The sequence below is a fragment of the Astyanax mexicanus genome, chromosome 6, assembly GCF_023375975.1.
Source record: "Astyanax mexicanus isolate ESR-SI-001 chromosome 6, AstMex3_surface, whole genome shotgun sequence".
NCBI classification, from domain to species: Eukaryota; Metazoa; Chordata; class Actinopteri; order Characiformes; family Acestrorhamphidae; genus Astyanax; species Astyanax mexicanus.
Window position 1 is genome coordinate 25,836,686 of NC_064413.1, and position 17,389 is coordinate 25,854,074.

Here is a 17,389-nt window from a genome sequence, read left to right on the forward strand (position 1 = left end):
GTTTTTTCAACTGCAGTCCAGATGCAAGAGATTTATACTGAGTAGAAGTGTGAAATATTTTTCACAGACGTCCCCCTGAGAAACTAATCCTGTCCAGATAGGGCTTAAGTGTATTTTTGTCTTGTCTTTTTCTTTAAAGAAAAGGCAATTACAAAACTACATTATAAATATTTACTGAAGACCAGACATTTTAAACGTCCTAGCAGACAAAACAACAAAGCACAATGCAGTGTTTACTTATTGCAAAATGATTGCTGCCGTGGCTTTTATATATATTTTTTTAAACAAGGGGGTGTTTTGGCTCCATTTTGTGCCTCAGCTACTGAAAGATGTCCAAGAGGAAAAACTGCAATATGCCTTAAATAATAAGTCACTGTTATGTATAAAGTGTTTCATATTTTTTTGTGTCAGTGTTTTGTATTGTCAGAAATAAATTGTCTGTGTACACAACACAGCACATTTGAAGCATAGAGGAGGAGCACAGAGATCAATTAAAAGCTGTTTAAAGCTCTGCCTCAAGTCTGCCAACAACGACAATTTGAAACATGTTTCCCTTAATCCATTTACCTCAGATATGGAGTTCCTGGAGGTTTTGTTAGAAGGCCTCAACCGGGTCCTGCTGGTGCGCGGAGGTGGTCGGGAGGTTATCACCATCTACTCATAGACTCCCTTGCTGCCCTGAAATCTCTTTGAATAGAGTCATATTTTTTAACAGCATGGCCAAGTATTAATGGCAAAGCTGGGACTGGGTTAGTGGCATTATGGAGGACTGTGGTGCGTCTGGAGAGACTGCGGGGATTCGGCCTTTGTGACCAGAGAGCAGAGGAAAACCACTGAAGACGTCGTTTCAGGCAAGACGCAAGAGCACCACAGGCCAAAGGACGAAGCAGCATAACGACACTTTAACTTGCGCTTGTTGATTCTCTGTTCTGTTGTGTGAATCTTTTCTTTTTCCTGATTTTTCTCCCTGCCATCCGTGTTCGTGTTCAGTGAAGGATGTGTCATTTCAGCAAGCTGTCTATGGAAATGTTTGATGTGTGTACTAACATCATCATCTGTTGTTGCTTTGTTGTTGTTGTTGTTTTTTTTAGCTTTTTTTATGTATTATGGTTTTTTGAAGGAATTGATTTCTTTAAAAAAAGGTGCACATGACCTGGCTGTGTCTGTTTCATAGCCATGGTTGGCTCTTTGCTGTTTGTTTCTGCAGCAACTTCTGTGTGTTTTTTAAGCCTGGCAGACAGGATTTTATTACTGTCGCTCTGTTTTGCTGCTGATCAGCAGGAGGCAGTGTTATAAAGTACTCAGCCGGGATAGCACTGTGCACTACAGCAGCACTCAGCGTAGCTCTAGAGGCAAAAACTTATTTTCATAGAAAGTTTCTGATTTGCAAACCGTTACATTTTGCATTCAAATACATTCACATTATATTTTTTTTGTTTGGTTTCATTTTTTTTTTGTTAATGTGAAGAAAAAATCTCTCTTTATACTCAAATCACACATCGGGGTGCACATCCTAATTTTATGTCATTTTATGATGTTTTTGTAAGGGACTCCTTGTTTGTGATCTGTATCAGAGATTCTCAAACTAAGGTTCAGATTCACATATCAAGAGAGTATTTTTTTTTTGTTGTTGTTCGCAAATCCTAGTTGTGTCCGCTTTAGTGGTATGTTTGTGTTTGTGTGTGTGTGTACACATGTGTGTGTGTTGGGGCAGGGGGCATTCATTTTGAAGAAAGTTAGGAATGTTATTTTACTGAATATTATTTAATTGGATTTGTGCAATATTTTTTTTTTCTTTCTTTCATCTCATCACCTACCATTTCGTCATTGTCAGCATCCGGTTGCTTAGAGGTTTGTTATTGTGATCTTGTATGGTAGTTCAATACCATCAGTGCTCCAGGAATATAGCCATAGTAACAATGATGTAAGACCTTCAGCAGTCTCTGACCTCTACCAAATTGAAGATGCAAACCACGAATCCTTAAGGGTTGTTGGAGAACCCTGTCGTACTGGCTTCATTCACTGAGCTGCACTCGGTGTTGATCTGGACAATATGGAGAACGTATTAGATTCTGCAAAAACTGCAAGCACAATACAATATGTATTCGAAACCAGCACAACAGGAAGTAATCCACAAAGCTTTAAAGCATTTTCCAACGGGTCATATGACATGCCTGGCCTTCACTACCAAAGCTACTCGTTTCTGTTATTTTGGAACAGCTCATTTAGTTTCTGCCTTGACATCCGTGTGTTAGTTTTATGAGGTGATCCCCTTTAAATGGCATGAACTTTTAGTTATGTTACTGCTACAGCGGATACCGGACGCGGACCAACTCGACTGAGTTGAGCACTGACAATCACTGAAAATAGAGCTCACAGGGCTTCTAAATTCAGGCTGAAGAGTGTAGAAGAAAAGCCACATGGACAGATGGGGCATACACTCTTATTGTACATGTCCACTTGCACATTTGCCTTGACATATCTATGCTATTCATTAATATCAGTGGAGAGAGCTGTGGCACTCTGGAATACATTTTCTCGAACTGGACCAAACTAAATTCTAATTAAATACCCCTGGTCTAGCCAATCAGGGAGGAGTTGGCTGGTATGATACCATGAAATAGCAGCTAATAATTGCAACATCTGGATTTCCAGATTTAGATTAAAATGAGATTGAATAGTTAAACATTTGAAATCTTAAAAACAAAGCTGCCTACTTCCAGAGTGTCCAGTTGTTTTGAAAAATGTCACAGACACCCACACACAGCGAGACGAGAGATCTGGTACGGCAAAACGTGTTGAAGAAAAGTGCAAGTGGACTGGTACTGTTAAAAAATTTTGGTGCTTCAATTGTTTTTTTGAACAATGCCATAGCAGGACCACATAAGGTTTGTTATAGACATGTCACGCATTCCTATTACAAACATGATTCATTTTTAAGAGTGTAGCTACAGTCCAAGTGTGAGGAGCAAATTCATAAGAGATCGTAATCTTTCAACAGACGTGACAAGCTGTTAATAATTAAATAAATACTGTTAAGTATATTGAATCCATTGACAATATTTTTGTGCAGGTTTCAAGTTCAGATTTGAATCTAATCTGATGTATTTGTATGAAAGATTTTTTTGTGTGCCAAAAGACAAACAAAGTAAGTGTTGTTTGTTTGTATGTATGTTTTTTTTTTCCTTTTTGTGTAAGCCTCTGTGGCTTAATGCTTTCATAGTGTACCCTAAATCTGTTTTCTTAGTCAGTTAATGGATAAAAGCATGAATGCAAACCTTTTTTAAATAAAGTACCAGTCAAAAGTTGTTTTTTTATTTTATTTTGTACATTGTAGATTGATAGTGAAGACATTAAGGAACACTGTGAAGGGACACATATGGGATTACTGTATGTAGTAGTAATCATTTTGCTTTGATAGCATTTTCTCAGCTTAATGAGAGTTTTTCAGCAATCCTCAGAGTTCTCAGAGGTGATTTGTGGCGCAACTCACACCAAACCATCTTAACTGGGTTCACGTTAAGTGATTGTGGAGGCCAATTACCTTTTTCACTAGTTCTCTACAACGCTCCATGTGTTTCTACATAGTTCTGATGTATTTAATGTTAATTTATAGTATAAAATATAACTAAAAAGTGAGAAGGTGTGTCCACACTTTTGACTGGTACTGTATGTGTTTCTATTATAGCCACTTGTGTGAGGTGGAATTGGCTAGAATCTTCCTCTTGTTCATGTTATTTATGAAGAAAAATTGTATCAGAAAGAGCGTTATCAGTTTGTTTTGGTCCAGGTTGGCCCCATTGGTTTGAGATGCAGTACAGGCCTGAGTGGTGAAAAAGGGACACCTCACTGTATAGATTTGGACAGATTCTTTTCAGCTGATTTTTTTCTCTCTTCTTAGCTGTGCAGTATTTTGTAACCAGAACGTTGTATTTTTCTACAGTACATTGTGATGTCATCAGAGAACCGTCCACAGAAAGCGAATTCGTGGAAAGGACTGAATTCTCTTTCTGTGGAGTTTACCATCAATATCTACCCATGCACTAGTTTACTTAGGCTTACTGTGGTGTCTGTGGTTGTAGTTTCTGCACTTGAGTTATGTTGCTCTTAAGTGTTTTGACTGAATTTAGTAGAAACTGTGTTTTTTAACATGGGGAGGAGTAAGTGTGTATGAGTTTGTTCAATTGTTTTTTTTTTCTTATTAATCTTTTCTTTTTTTTTCTCTCTCTACACATTGGAGACATACCATGCTGTTCTGGTTCAAATTTATCTGTTATGGGACCAGGATAATAAATGGGTTACAGTGATGTTACGAAACCCTTGTTATCACAATATTCCACAACATTTCATCACCAAAGATTGTCACCGTATATCAGAACGTAAAGAGGGTTTTTGTTATAATTTTGAGTAAAAACATGCTAAGAGTGAACTGTTGTGAGCTACTAAAGCAGAACCTGACAGGAGATACTGACTGACGTCTGGCTGCACTGTTGTTTGTAGCTCTGTGTGATTGCTGTCTCATGTTAAAAGGTTAACAGGCCGCTTCTATGACTGACTGGTTTATTTATACACAGAGGACACTTGTGTTGCTTTCTATAACAGGAGACATGGAAGAACATTGTGACTGTATGAATCAGAGAAAGCACAAGAGAAGAAAACACACAGCAAGCTAACAAAGAAAAGGATTTAGAAATTGATTTTACAGGTGAGCGTCTAAAGACCTCTGGCGTTTTGAGTCTAAAAAATATTTTAAAAAACTGTGTATTAGTCCAGTTACGAGGTTCACACTCGACCCAAACCCATACGAGCCTTGTTCTTTTAATGCTGTTCTGTTCCAGGATTCAACATCGGCACACATTCTGCTAGGAGGAGACATGTGGGTACACAAATAGGAGGAGAACCCTTTAAGTTAAATTTGTGCCTCTGAGTAATTTAAATAAAAGTGCTGAAACATTATCCATTTACATTTGCTCCTTTTTTTTACTTTATTTTACATTTATTTACATTTCTCTATTATATGTGATTTTAGTTATTAAGTTATATACTGTGTGTTTGTATATAAATACTAGTGCTATTAATTGTAACACACTAAAGCACACTATTGATCTGGAATTTAAAACATTAATTGTTTAAAGCAAGAAGTCAACATAATAGAGAAAGATAACCAAATCCTAACCTAATAACCGGGGTTACACAGAGGACCTAGTTAAACCAAGTTATGATCTCCAGCTTTTTGTATTTTTGTTGGTTGCTCAATGACTATATAATAATATAGGGCAAAATGTATTTCCGGTCTAAATGTAACTGATATAATTATAATAGTTTCTTAAAAATTTAGGGGGAATTTTCTGGCAGGTTGACTGCTTTAAAAGGCATACCACTGTGATGTACTTTCTGGTGACACAACTGTTAACTGTATTTAATAATCTACAATCGATTTATACAGTAACAATATGTATTATTACCTGTATAAATACCACGGATATAACTATAATGTTGCCAAATTTAAGAAATGGCTCATCTTTGGTAGGTTGTCAGTCTTAAAACACATTAGCACACCCCCTTAAAACTTTGAAAAGCTTTTAATCTTAGACATTTAGATTTAGTGTATTATACCTCTTTAAATATTATGAGTATGTATCATGATTTTAATAATGATAATAATGTTGCAGATCTTATGTAAAACTGAAGGTTTGCTACACCAGGTGGCGCCAGTCCATTCTTTCTTCTCTACTGAGAAAAACGGAGTGAGAGGAAACCAGCCTCTCTTTGCTAAGTGAATGCCACAATTGTCAAATTTGATTCTTTTATTGACTAAAATAATGCAAATCGCATATAAACATGCATTCTCTGTCTCTGGGGTTAGCTTCTGTGATCCATCTTGCCAGATTACATGTCTCTCCAAACCATCACTGATTGTAGAAACTTCACACTAGACCTCAAGCAGCTTCCACTCTTCCTCCAGACTATGGTCCTTATGGTAAATGCAACATTTACTGATGATCAGTGATGGTTTGGAAACTCATGTCATCTGCTCGTGTTGATCCATTGTATTAGATCAAGTCCAAAGTCAGTGCAGTGTTTTCCCACAAAATCTTACAGCACTACATGCTTCTCTCTTACTTTTATGGAGATGTGGATTTCATTTTCCAGCAGGACTTGGCACAATGCCCACACTGGCAAAAGTACCAATTGGACACTGTTTTTAGGCTTGTAAGCCATAATAGGCCATAATCAACAATAAAATAAATAAACATGTAAAACAGATCACTCTGTGTGTAATACATTTATAGAATACACAAGTTTCACATTTTAAACTGAATTACTGAAATAAAGTAACTTTTCAATGATATTACATTTTTTGGAGATGCACTGGTACTCTTGGGGTTTGGGCAACTCCTTTTATAAACAGTAGCCATTTCCAACAAGCCTACAGTCATAAAGTAAATCCACAGTATCATGATTGTAATCAAGATATGTAAAATACAGAGTCCAAACAAAACTTTATGACCACCTCCTTGTTTCAACACCCATTTCAAACTCACTTTTTGTCCTTCTTTTTCTCATCATACTTAATTATTCTCCTTTCTTCTTGTCCTTCAATGATCAGGACCCCACAAGACCACGACAGAGTAGCTATTATTTGGGTGGTCAGTCATTCTTATCACTGCAGTGACACTGACATGGTGATGGTATGTTAGTGTGTGTTTCGCTGGTACAATGGGATCAGACACAGCAGTGCTGCTGGAGTTTTTAAAACACCTCAGTGTCACCACTAAACCCAACAATAATTAACCAAATGTGTCCTGTGTGCAGTGTCTTGTGACCCTTGATGAAGGACTAGAGTATGTCCAACACAATCTGTTCAGCGAGAGATGGGCTTCTGTCATGCTTTGCATCTTCAAAGTGAAGCAGGTGGGTAGAAGGGTCTCTTTAAGTGGACAGTGAGTGCACACAGTTTTTAAAAACTCCACCAGCACTGCTGTGTCTGATCTACTTATAACAGTAGAACACACACATGCAGGATATGCACATAGGTTGGCATGATAGTTATTGTGTGCTACAAACTTTCTGGGAAGGTCTGGGGTTGTGAGTGCGGCCTTTATTCTACTCTACTACTGTCTGCGTCTGTCTGGTTTTGTTTCAGATTCTCCAGTTTCTTGTCAGCTCTTAAAAACACCCATGGTGCATGTATAAGCTATGCTAAATTGTCCCTAGGTATGAGTATATACGTGTGTGGTGTATCATGTGATATATTAGTTCCCTGCTTATCTTGTGCCTAATAATTCCAGGTGACCCAGGCCAAAAAGAAGATGGGTGTATAACATGCGCAACCCTATTGTTTTAAGAAACAAACAGCATGTCATACAGTCATCCTGCATTCCTGAATTCATTCTCTCATTCTCACTCATTCTTTTCTGGGTGCTGCATTATATTCACATGCCACTCACATGTGTCAGACTATGTGCTGACCCCTAATGGCTGCAAATCACGAGTGGCACGAGTAGGTCATTCTAATCATGGTAGCAACAGCTACCATTAACAGGCAACTGTAGAGATGCACTGTTGTCTCTGACAAATACAGTCTCGGACAGATCATTGTGTTACAGATGATAATTTAATAAAGAACTATTTATGTCACAAGTATTTATTGTATGTAGTGTACTTGTTTGATCTTTTTCTCTCAAATTAGGAAACACCTAACATGCTGCACAAGCTCATACTAATCCTGATTTCAAAGTGACCTGAGGCCTGATGTGACCTTTGGACCCCTGGCTCAGGAGCCAGCATGTATGTGGAGCAGAGGGCAGCTTGTATACCGGCTGTTGATTAAATGATCAATGACCAAAACTGATGACCTGCTCTCTGATAATAAACAGCCATCATAAATACAAAGAGGTTGTATTATAATGCAACCATGAACTAGGAGAATGGAAGCTAAATCTTTTTTCCAGTGGTCAATTTTACGCATGACTCTTCAGTACCTGAACAGCACAGATGATGCTCACCTTGAGAGTGGACCAGAAATCTCCCAGTGTCTAGTGTGAAAGAATAGTAATGTACAGTCAAAGATGGTGTATAATGTAACATAGCTATGTTGTATTTCCATTGTTTGGGAATGTTGCCAGCTATCAGAAAGACATTTCCTCATTCTGAAGACCAAACGTTTGCACCATAAGTTACTAAAATAATGATATAAATGTTTCTCTGGAACGCTGCATCAAATGTCACATTTCTGTGTGAAATAAGTTAACTCACAGTGAGAGTACCCTGGCCTCCACACAGCATGGTAAGATTTAATACAGTGCTACTGTTACACCTCCCAATGCACTGTATACAATGCAAAAACCACAGGTCATACTACCTTTATATTTGTTCATTTGGCGGTTTAATGTTGTAATTTGGGGGAAAAAACCTGACCGTGGCCAATAACGTGTCTTTTCAGCCAGCTGGAGTGAATTCTTGGTGATAAGCTCAGCTGCAGTGTGAACTCATTGATAGCTGACAAGGATTAAAGCAAAACTTAACGTGAAGCATTGCTCACTCATTGCTCTGTGCCACTTACAAAGCGCAAACCATTCAGACAGATGGCAGATTTTTAAAGCATCATAAACTAAATATCCGGTTTGGTCAGAAAACTGCATTTGGGCCACTTTCACCTGCTGTGTGAACATAGCCAAAGTGCCAGCATTGACTTGTGTTTCTGGCACCATGCTAATGAGGAAGTGGGGCTTTGTTAATTTGTTGGAGCCTGGTCAAGTCTAGGTGCTAACAGCAACGCAAACATGGGCGTGGCCTCTGCTTAAATCTGAGGGGGCGTGTCCTTTTCACATTTCAGAACTATTCTTTAAATTTGTGCAATCTCACACTTTGATTCACACATTTCTGTTTTATATAGTTTTAGTAGGTGCAAGCTGACTGGTTCAGTTGCCTGTCAGTCAGAGGCCTGGGTAGTGGGCGGGTCTAAGGAGCTGCGTTGTAAGCAGCAGGAGAGAGAGAAAGAGATACAGAGAGAAAGAGATACAGAGAGAGAGAGAGAAGCAGATTTAACTCTGATGCACAGCAACTAGTCTGGTGCCCAAAACATGTCCAAAATGTCGATATATGTGGTTTTGTGATGCTGCTGTGTTCAGGCACAAAATAAATGTTTTGCACATCATTGCTAAATTGCGACTTTATTGTGTTCTATTGAAATTTAAAACTAAAATCCCCATATGTGGACATTATTTTTCTCAGAAACTACATAATGTAAAAAGATTATTATTTGTTTTCACACTGCTCAGGTGCCAATTATCCCAAATAGCAAAGAGAAATAAAGAAAGCATGCCAGGCACGTAAAGTTGCAATACTTTGTGATCACAAGATTTCCAAAACACACAGAAAGTATATTTAATGTGTATTTTCAAAAAATATATTAAATTGAAAATGTTCATTTAGTATTCTTTACCTAAACTGAACATACTTTTAATGTTCTTCGGTATACTTTCATTTTCACAGTGGTTGATTAGCTGCTGAACTGAGCTGTGACTGATGATGATAGGCTGTATGGCCACGGCTCGCCCTCGCTCCTCACACGGAAGGGTTAAAGCCGGGGCGGGGCGGGGCGAGAGCTCGGGGCGTGACGTCGCTGGTCGGCGCTGGCTGCGGTGTATGGTGGCCAATATACCAACACAGAAACACAGCAGCGGAGACAGCAGCAGCGGCAGCCCGGGAGCGCGAGCAGGAGCGGGAGACCCTGCCCACTGATCTACAGGATTTTACTGGAGTGGATTACGTTATTTTCCCTCATTCAGTCAGCTCTACACCGCGCAGCGGGAGGAGATGTTACTGAGCGGGTAGTGCGGAGACAGCCCGTGTCCTTCTCCTCCTCCGAGCGGAGCGGAGGATCTCAGCAGCCGGAGGGAGAGATGCTGCTGCTGCAGTGGTTCTCCCTCCGTCGTATTTCAGCACTGAGCGCGTGAGATAGATATAGATATATAGATAGATAGATAAAGAAACTAACGATATGGCTCCGTGAGCTGTGAGCAGGAGCGCGGTTCGTGCAGGTTCGTGCTTAACTAAAATGCGGGGCAGCGGCTCGCGCTCTGCAGGTGGATGGCCGACCTGACCTGACAGTAGAGAGGTAGCGAGAGAGAGAGAGAGAGAGAGAGAGAGAGAGAGAGAGAGAGAGAGAGAGAGAGAGAGAGTGAGAGAGAGAGAGGGGTAGCTAGGCAGGTGTATGGCCATGCTGCCCGGGGTAGGCGTGTTTGGCACCAGCCTGACCGCCAGGGTCATCATCCCCCTGCTGAAGAACGAGGGCTTCTCCGTCAAGGCTCTGTGGGGTCGGACTCAGGAGGAGGCCGAGGAGCTCGCCAAGGAGATGAACGTGCCCTTCTACACCAACCGGATCGACGACGTGCTACTCCATCAGGACGTGGATCTGGTCTGCATCAACCTGCCCCCGCCCCTCACCAGACAGATAGCCGTCAAGACCTTAGGTGAGTGAATGAGTGAATGAGTGGAGGAAATGTACAGCACTTTAACATGCTGGTAATAGTTTTGGCTTATGCTTTGGGTGTTCGTCATATTAGTTGTTTATGTGTTTATTAATAATAAACATGACAAAACACTATACCATTTAGTAAGCCTATCACAATAACCTTTTGGTTTTTTAACAATCGATTAAAACAGTCAATTAATACGAATCACAATAGAATTCTCTGATTAGTTACGATTAATCGCACTTTTTCTTCCTTAAGATTAAAGGTCTCTCTCCATCATTTCATTCATTTTAAAATGTCTAGTTGTGGTCTCTAGTATGATTGAAAGCCACATGAGTAGGCCTGCCACAATAATTGCAATATCGATTTATCTTACAATAAATAAAAACATGACCTCAATAATGTTTAATAATCGTGATATCGTCTATTGTGTTTATGTGTATGTTTGCTCACATATATAACAATTAACAGTATTTTAGCCAGGCATGCTTCAATAACTGTGACTCCATACACACAGTGTGGATTAAAGTAGATAAAGAAATAAGTATATAATTCCCAAACTAATTATAATAAATAATTCATTACAATTGTGTTGTCTTTAAAATAGGTATAATTGCCTTTTTCATGCTTTTCTGTTATTATTATGTCAGTGGCAATTAATAGTCTTAAAATTATAAAAATATAATGTATCGCAATAATATCTGGGACAATATATCGTCCACAAAAAATCTTATCCTGACAGGCCTACACGTGAGCCGTTTTTTTGTGCTAAAAAGTGCTCCGGTGTTTCTGTATAGCTTTAGTCCTGCTTTAGATCACTAAATTACTGGTTTCTGAAGAAAGACAGAATTTCAACTCTTTCTCATGAATATTCATACATGCATACATATTGCCTCTGATTGGCTAACAGCACTACATATTCTTTATATCACATCAAGATTTTAACCTTAAAATATTTACAGTCTTGTGCCCACAATAAGAAAAAAACATCAGTATTGAAATGCTTTAAATAGTTAAATATAATATAACATAATAAATGGTAGTAAATTGTCGCTCTTTTCCTTCGCCGCTTCCATATTCCCGCTTCACAACTTAAAACCTCAGCCTCCTCCTTCTTCCTGTGCGTGGTCGACATAACGATAAGCATGTTGTGCCACATTAAAAGTAGTCAGCGCAAAATACAGCACTCTGAGATTTAAAATTAAATAAATTATTTCTCGAGGCACAGAAAATTACTCATTTTTTTTAATTGAGTAGCTTGAAAACATGAAACGTCTTATTTACTAGATATGCCATTTTTATGTGTTTAGCCTATGTATTTTTTCATAACCATGAGAAGACACTATGCTATTTAGTAGGCCTGTCACACAAACATGTTTTTGAATAATTTTAATTTCTAAACAAAAAAAAACATATCTAATAACAACAGCCTGGCTAATTCACATTCACATCACTAAGTCAACAACACAATAGGCAATATTGAGGGCAGCAAAAATGTTTGAGGTCATGTCCCATATTGAACACTAAGTCAATAACATAATCATTGTGACAGAACTATCATGTAGTGACACACTTTTTGTGTTTATTTATTTATTTGTTTATTTATTTATTTATTGATTCATTTTTAACAGGAAGCTTATTCTTTTATCAAAAGAAGGGGTTTGATAGCTGGGAAGCTAAATATAATAGCATATGAGATGACCATAGGCCTATTTAAGACTCCTCTCAGGTTGTTAAGTAACTCAATAGCTTATTGTTGTTGATATCTTGCTTTAGGGTGGAATGCACGTTTGATCTTGTGCTGTTTGCAAGGTATTAGCAAATTTAAGACAGGCTCCAAGTAGGTGTGGCTCCAGGTGATCTCGTAACAACATTATTACAATGCAAGACCTTGCTCATAACCAGCAGCCATAAGGCCATAAGGCACTGTAGAAAGGCAACAGTTTGTGTCAAAAAACCTGAGTGGAGTGTCTCAAAAGCAGAAGATACAGAAGATTTAGTCCCCCTAATGCTTAGTGCATCCCTTGTTGCTAAATTAGTCTTGTGCAAATGGTCCATGTATCTTGCAGGAGGAGAATTCTGTTCTGTCTGGACATGTACAGTGTTTCTTAATACCCATGACTGTTAAAGAGGCATGCTGATCTCTGTGCCTTTTTTGATTGGCAGGTGTGATCACACACATCCTGTGTGGTAAAACTCGCTGACTTCTTTCGGTTTGTCACACTTGCCACTGCTCTTTCTCTTTTTCTGAGCATCATCTGTGAAAGGTGGGGAAGATAGAGTAGCCTACTTAAAGGAGAGCTCTGGTCAGCTCTCGTTCCATTTTTACTGTTGTAAACTTGTCTCCTCACGTTGTTTAGTACAATGTTTGCTGTTTTAAAGACTTCTGATGACATATCCTGAAAATAGAAGGAACCATTAAAAATGACAACTATATTGGGATGGATTTATTTTGTAGTGTGCTGTTTGAAATGTTAATGCCATGGTAAATATTTGGTTCTGTTTCTTAGCTTGCTGGGCTAGAAATTCAGGTTGGTTGAGCACAGCACAGATTCCCAATAATGAGATGTTTGTGCAAGGAATGCTGGGTATTGTAGTGAGGAATCAATGATAAATTAAATGTAAGGACAGTATGCAGTTCTGAATTCTGTCACTGCTTTTATAATTTAGGGTTAGCTTTTAGCATAGCACAGGTGGCTGCTTAATACACTGGCTAGTACTTAATGTGAGGTGCTCTAATAGCCCCTTCTCTGCCCCTTTAGTCTCAGTCCCTTGATTTTTGGCAAATTTGCGTGTCTGTTTGAATGGACTGTTCAGGTCAGATGCTGACAGTTACAGTCATTACCACCAACTGCACTGTAAGTAGTAACGCCTTCTGTATTGTATTTCTAGTACACACATGACACTGTGAATCGAGGAATTTTAAATGTTAAATGCACACATAATTAGAATCCACTTAAACTTGGCCAGTGTTCGGCCTCACTCACAGGATAACACTTAACAAATTATATGTGTGTGGGCATTCTTAAGCCACTTATTAGGTTTCCCCCATCACTAGTGATGCCCTAACACCAGGAGGGTGAAGACTAGCACATGCCTCCTCCGATACATGTGAAGTCAGCCGCCACCTCTTTTCGAATTGCTGCTGATGCAGCATTGCCAAGTAGCATCACAGCACACACAGAGGAAAGTGCAGTGACTCGGTTCAGATACATCAGCTCACAGAGGCCTTGTGCTGTGGACATCACTCTTTGGAGTGATGTGGGGAGAGAGCGGCATCAACCCACCCAGAGAGAGCAAGGCCAGTTGTGCTCTCTCGGGGCTCTGGTTGCTGATGGCAAGGAAACCATTTTTTTAAATGATGCTGTTGCCACATGAGTGTATATACAGGATTATGGCAGTGGCATTATGTCAGACGTCCATTGCAGGCCCAGCTTGGAGAAGATCCTTGTAAACTCCCTCTTTCTGCCATGGTGTCCAGCTAGCTGAGTCAGTGGACAGACATAGTGCCGCAGGTGTTCAGTAATCATGGGAAATAACATCTCTGTGACTGTGATCATGCTTGTAACCCAAAAATAACCCATCTGGAACAAGGCTGAGGAGCAGAACTGCATCAACATTTCAGCTGGTTATCATGACCTCTTCCATGTGTTGACTGTAGCAGAGGCCTCTGCTTATGTATTTAGTGTCTGCGTGTAACCTGGTGACATATTGCTATAAAAATGTCAGTATGTCACGCTATTTACATACTAGATATATACAGGGGTGATAGCGTTCCGGCGCCGCGCCGGAAATCCGGCGTAGCGTGGCTCTATAAAAAAAATATATATATATATATAAATAAAATAAATAAATAAATAAATAGAGCCGGTTCAGGTATTAAGTCCCGCCTCTCAGTAGAAACTGCGGAGGAGCGGGGGAAGCCCCTCCCTTGCTGTGAGATTTAGCAGCGGGATCGGACGCAGCAGCTTCAGCTGATTTAAAAACAGATCTGGATATACGGAGATTTTTCTCAAAAAAAGATAACGGTAGGCTAAACACGTAAACTGTGATGATATGTTTCTGATAGCTGGTTAAAAATACACTTCTTGTATCAGCACACAGATTAAACCCACTGTGATTAATAAACTGCAGCTGTGTTAGTGAGTTAGCTTGATAGGGAGTCAAGGTTTTAGAAAATAAATAAACTATATATGTAATGTTCAACTTGCCCTGTACCTGATCAGCTAATCACTATTTCACATATTTCACTGTCGTTATTAGTTTAGGATTACAGGAGAAAATGAATATAGCTAATTAGCTAGAAGCCAGATGTAGTGGATAGTCAGAATTTAGTACAGTACTTTATGTTTGTAGTTTAAAGCAGTTTCTTAACCCTGATCACTGAACTAAAATTGTGTTTTCCACAATTCCACAATCATTTCACCTAGATTTTCACCTGATCTTGATTTTCACCTAGAGTGACAGCTGTCACAGTGAAAATGAAGCGGAGTTATGAAAGTGGTTGTGCTAAACGAAAGAAACGGGCAGAGAGCAAAAGAATCGCAGATGCACTGCCAAAATTCACCTCCTTTTTTACACCTCCTGAACCGATCAGTGTTTTTGGGGCCGATTCCGATCGCCGGTCGTCTTTCACCACGATGGGCCGATCGCCGATACCGATCTTGGGCGGGGCCAAATGCCACATTAATGCCACACAGGTGCCTGGCAAACCTGGCTGGTACAGATTCCCCTAATTACATCCACACCAAAGCAAACACTGGTAATTTACGCTGCTAGTAAATAAACACGAGTGTTACTGACCAAAATAAACGCTTTTTATGAGAGATATAAGTTCTGTGTAAATATTTATAAGACAATACCTGACAAAATCAGTTTTAATGACGTTAAATAAACATCACTGTGACAGCGCTAGTCGCAGTTTCACCGCAGTAAAGGACGAGGAGGTGAATCACTTATCTAACCAGCCTTTACTGATTTCTGCTCCAATAACCCTTTCAATAACCTCCAATAGCCTTTAATAGTCTTCAGTAGCCTTCAACAGTCTAACCTTGCAGCCGTGGTGTGTCCACTAAACTCCGTAGTTATAAACATCCTGAGGTTAGCAGCGCGCTAACTGACCTGTTTATAATGTAATCCGAGCAGTGCCTCCGTGACAACTGCTGCTGTTAGCTGCTTTGGCTGAAAGGTGAACTGTAGAGAGCTGTATTATCCGTTTTTAAAACCTTTTCCTACACAGATGAACTTAAAAAAAAACGTGTAAAAAAAAACGCTCCAGACTGGCTGAGCTGAGCTCTGTAGCCCGTGGCTGGGCTGTAGCTGTGACTGAGTAAAGACAGCGGGGGCTTGTGCTGCTGCAGCTCCGACTAGTGGTTGGATGAGGAACTGCAGCTTCTTGTAAGTGAGCAGTTTCACCGGTTTCACCAGTTTCATCCACACACAGCTCTGATAAACTGCTTAACCCTAAACTCCTGAATCAGATCGGCTAAAATCATAAGAATATCTGCAGAACAGTGTTAATATGCAGAAGAATATACAGAACAGTGTTAATATGCAGTAGAATATGCAGGATCAGGGTTGAGAAACACTGCTGTAATGTGACTTCTGTTCATTTGTAGTTCACAGTAAGACCACATGTCCTGACGTTTATAAAAGTCTCTATGAAACATAAAGTTACATTATTTTACACAAGGACACCATCTTAAGAAGAGCTCTCAGTAGAAAAAAAGAGTGGAGAAAATGTAAATATGAAAATGAAAACGTTATCTAAAATGTGTCACTTGACAATAAGGTTATACACAGACTATTAAATGTTTGAATAATGTGTCAACATTTATGCCTATGTTACGTCACATATGCAGTCTGTTGTCCCTCCCCAACAACCCCCCCCCCCCCCCTTTTCCTCACCCTGTTGGAACAGGAAAAAAAAGTTCAGGCTCAGGATTTTTTTTCACTATCACCCCTGTATATAATGAGGCATATGATGAATTTGAACTGGAGGTTATTAAGATGTAAAACCTTTGTAATACCGGTCACAGCGCAAGGACTTTCAGCGTGGTTATCAGTACTGGTGATCAGGGTTTGCTCTTGTCATATTGTGAAATACTGTGTTGATAAATGTGTCAGTTACAGGTCTCTGTCTACAACTCTAGATAAACACGGGCTTCACTGTGAGCTAAGCTTTAGTCATGCTGGGATGTCACGAAAATAATCCATTAAAAATGTCTCACATGGAGATTTTCAGGTCCCAGGAGTATGGCACTGCTTAAATAGAGGATTATGGCTATGTCTGTTTTTGGGGTATTATTTTGCAAATGTACACACATTACAGTGTTGTGACTACAGGAACAGTGTAGAATGGTATTAGGGAGGTGTTGATATGGGAATTGAGGAGCAGTGCTGATTTACAATTTGTTTTCCATCTGTTTATTCAGATACATTGGTCAGCCATAAAATTACCACCAAGAGAATTAGATTGTGATGGCTAGATAACTGGGTCCGAACATCCCCGGCACATTAGACAAGTATTGTGGAGTTTCTATTGTATGCAGGCTTCAGCACTTACCAAAACTGGTCCAAGAAACTGGTGAACCAGCAATAGAGTCTTGACACCAATGGCTCATTGATGGGATCCATGAAAGCCCCACCTAACAACCCTGTTTACACCTAGTCACTTAATGTGACTAGATTCTGAAGTGTATTCTGATAAGATTTAGACTTGTGCATTCACACTTGGAAGTCAGATGTGTTTTCAGTTAGTCTGAACTCTGATTGCAGTGTGGAGCAGAATATGCAAAATTGCTTTTGGCAGAGCAATTATTACTGGGGTTTTGGTTGTACTTAGAAGGGTTTTGGTTGTTGAATATTTCTTGGAGAGATGGATGCATTTACACTGTTATACCATGTGA

The 17,389-nt window shown here is 39.5% G+C and overlaps 2 protein-coding genes across 8 annotated transcripts in view; both read left to right on the forward strand.

Annotated features, from left to right (window-relative positions):
* slc12a7b (solute carrier family 12 member 7b) overlaps window positions 1-4,956 on the forward strand; it is an 80,620-nt gene extending 75,664 nt beyond the window's left edge. For all 7 annotated transcript variants that reach the window (XM_007256912.4, XM_007256914.4, XM_007256913.4 and 4 more), the window contains one exon: window positions 573-4,956. In XM_007256912.4, the coding sequence (XP_007256974.3) occupies window positions 573-664 (92 nt within the window). In that variant the 3' untranslated portion in view covers window positions 665-4,956. The remainder of the gene's footprint in view (window positions 1-572) is intronic.
* Window positions 4,957-9,662: 4,706 nt separating this feature from the next.
* The window catches only part of gfod1 (glucose-fructose oxidoreductase domain containing 1), a 49,762-nt gene continuing 42,035 nt past the window's right edge, over window positions 9,663-17,389 (forward strand). The window contains exon 1 of the mRNA XM_007256911.4: window positions 9,663-10,478. Coding sequence (XP_007256973.2) covers window positions 10,220-10,478 — 259 coding nt within the window. The 5' untranslated portion in view covers window positions 9,663-10,219. The remainder of the gene's footprint in view (window positions 10,479-17,389) is intronic.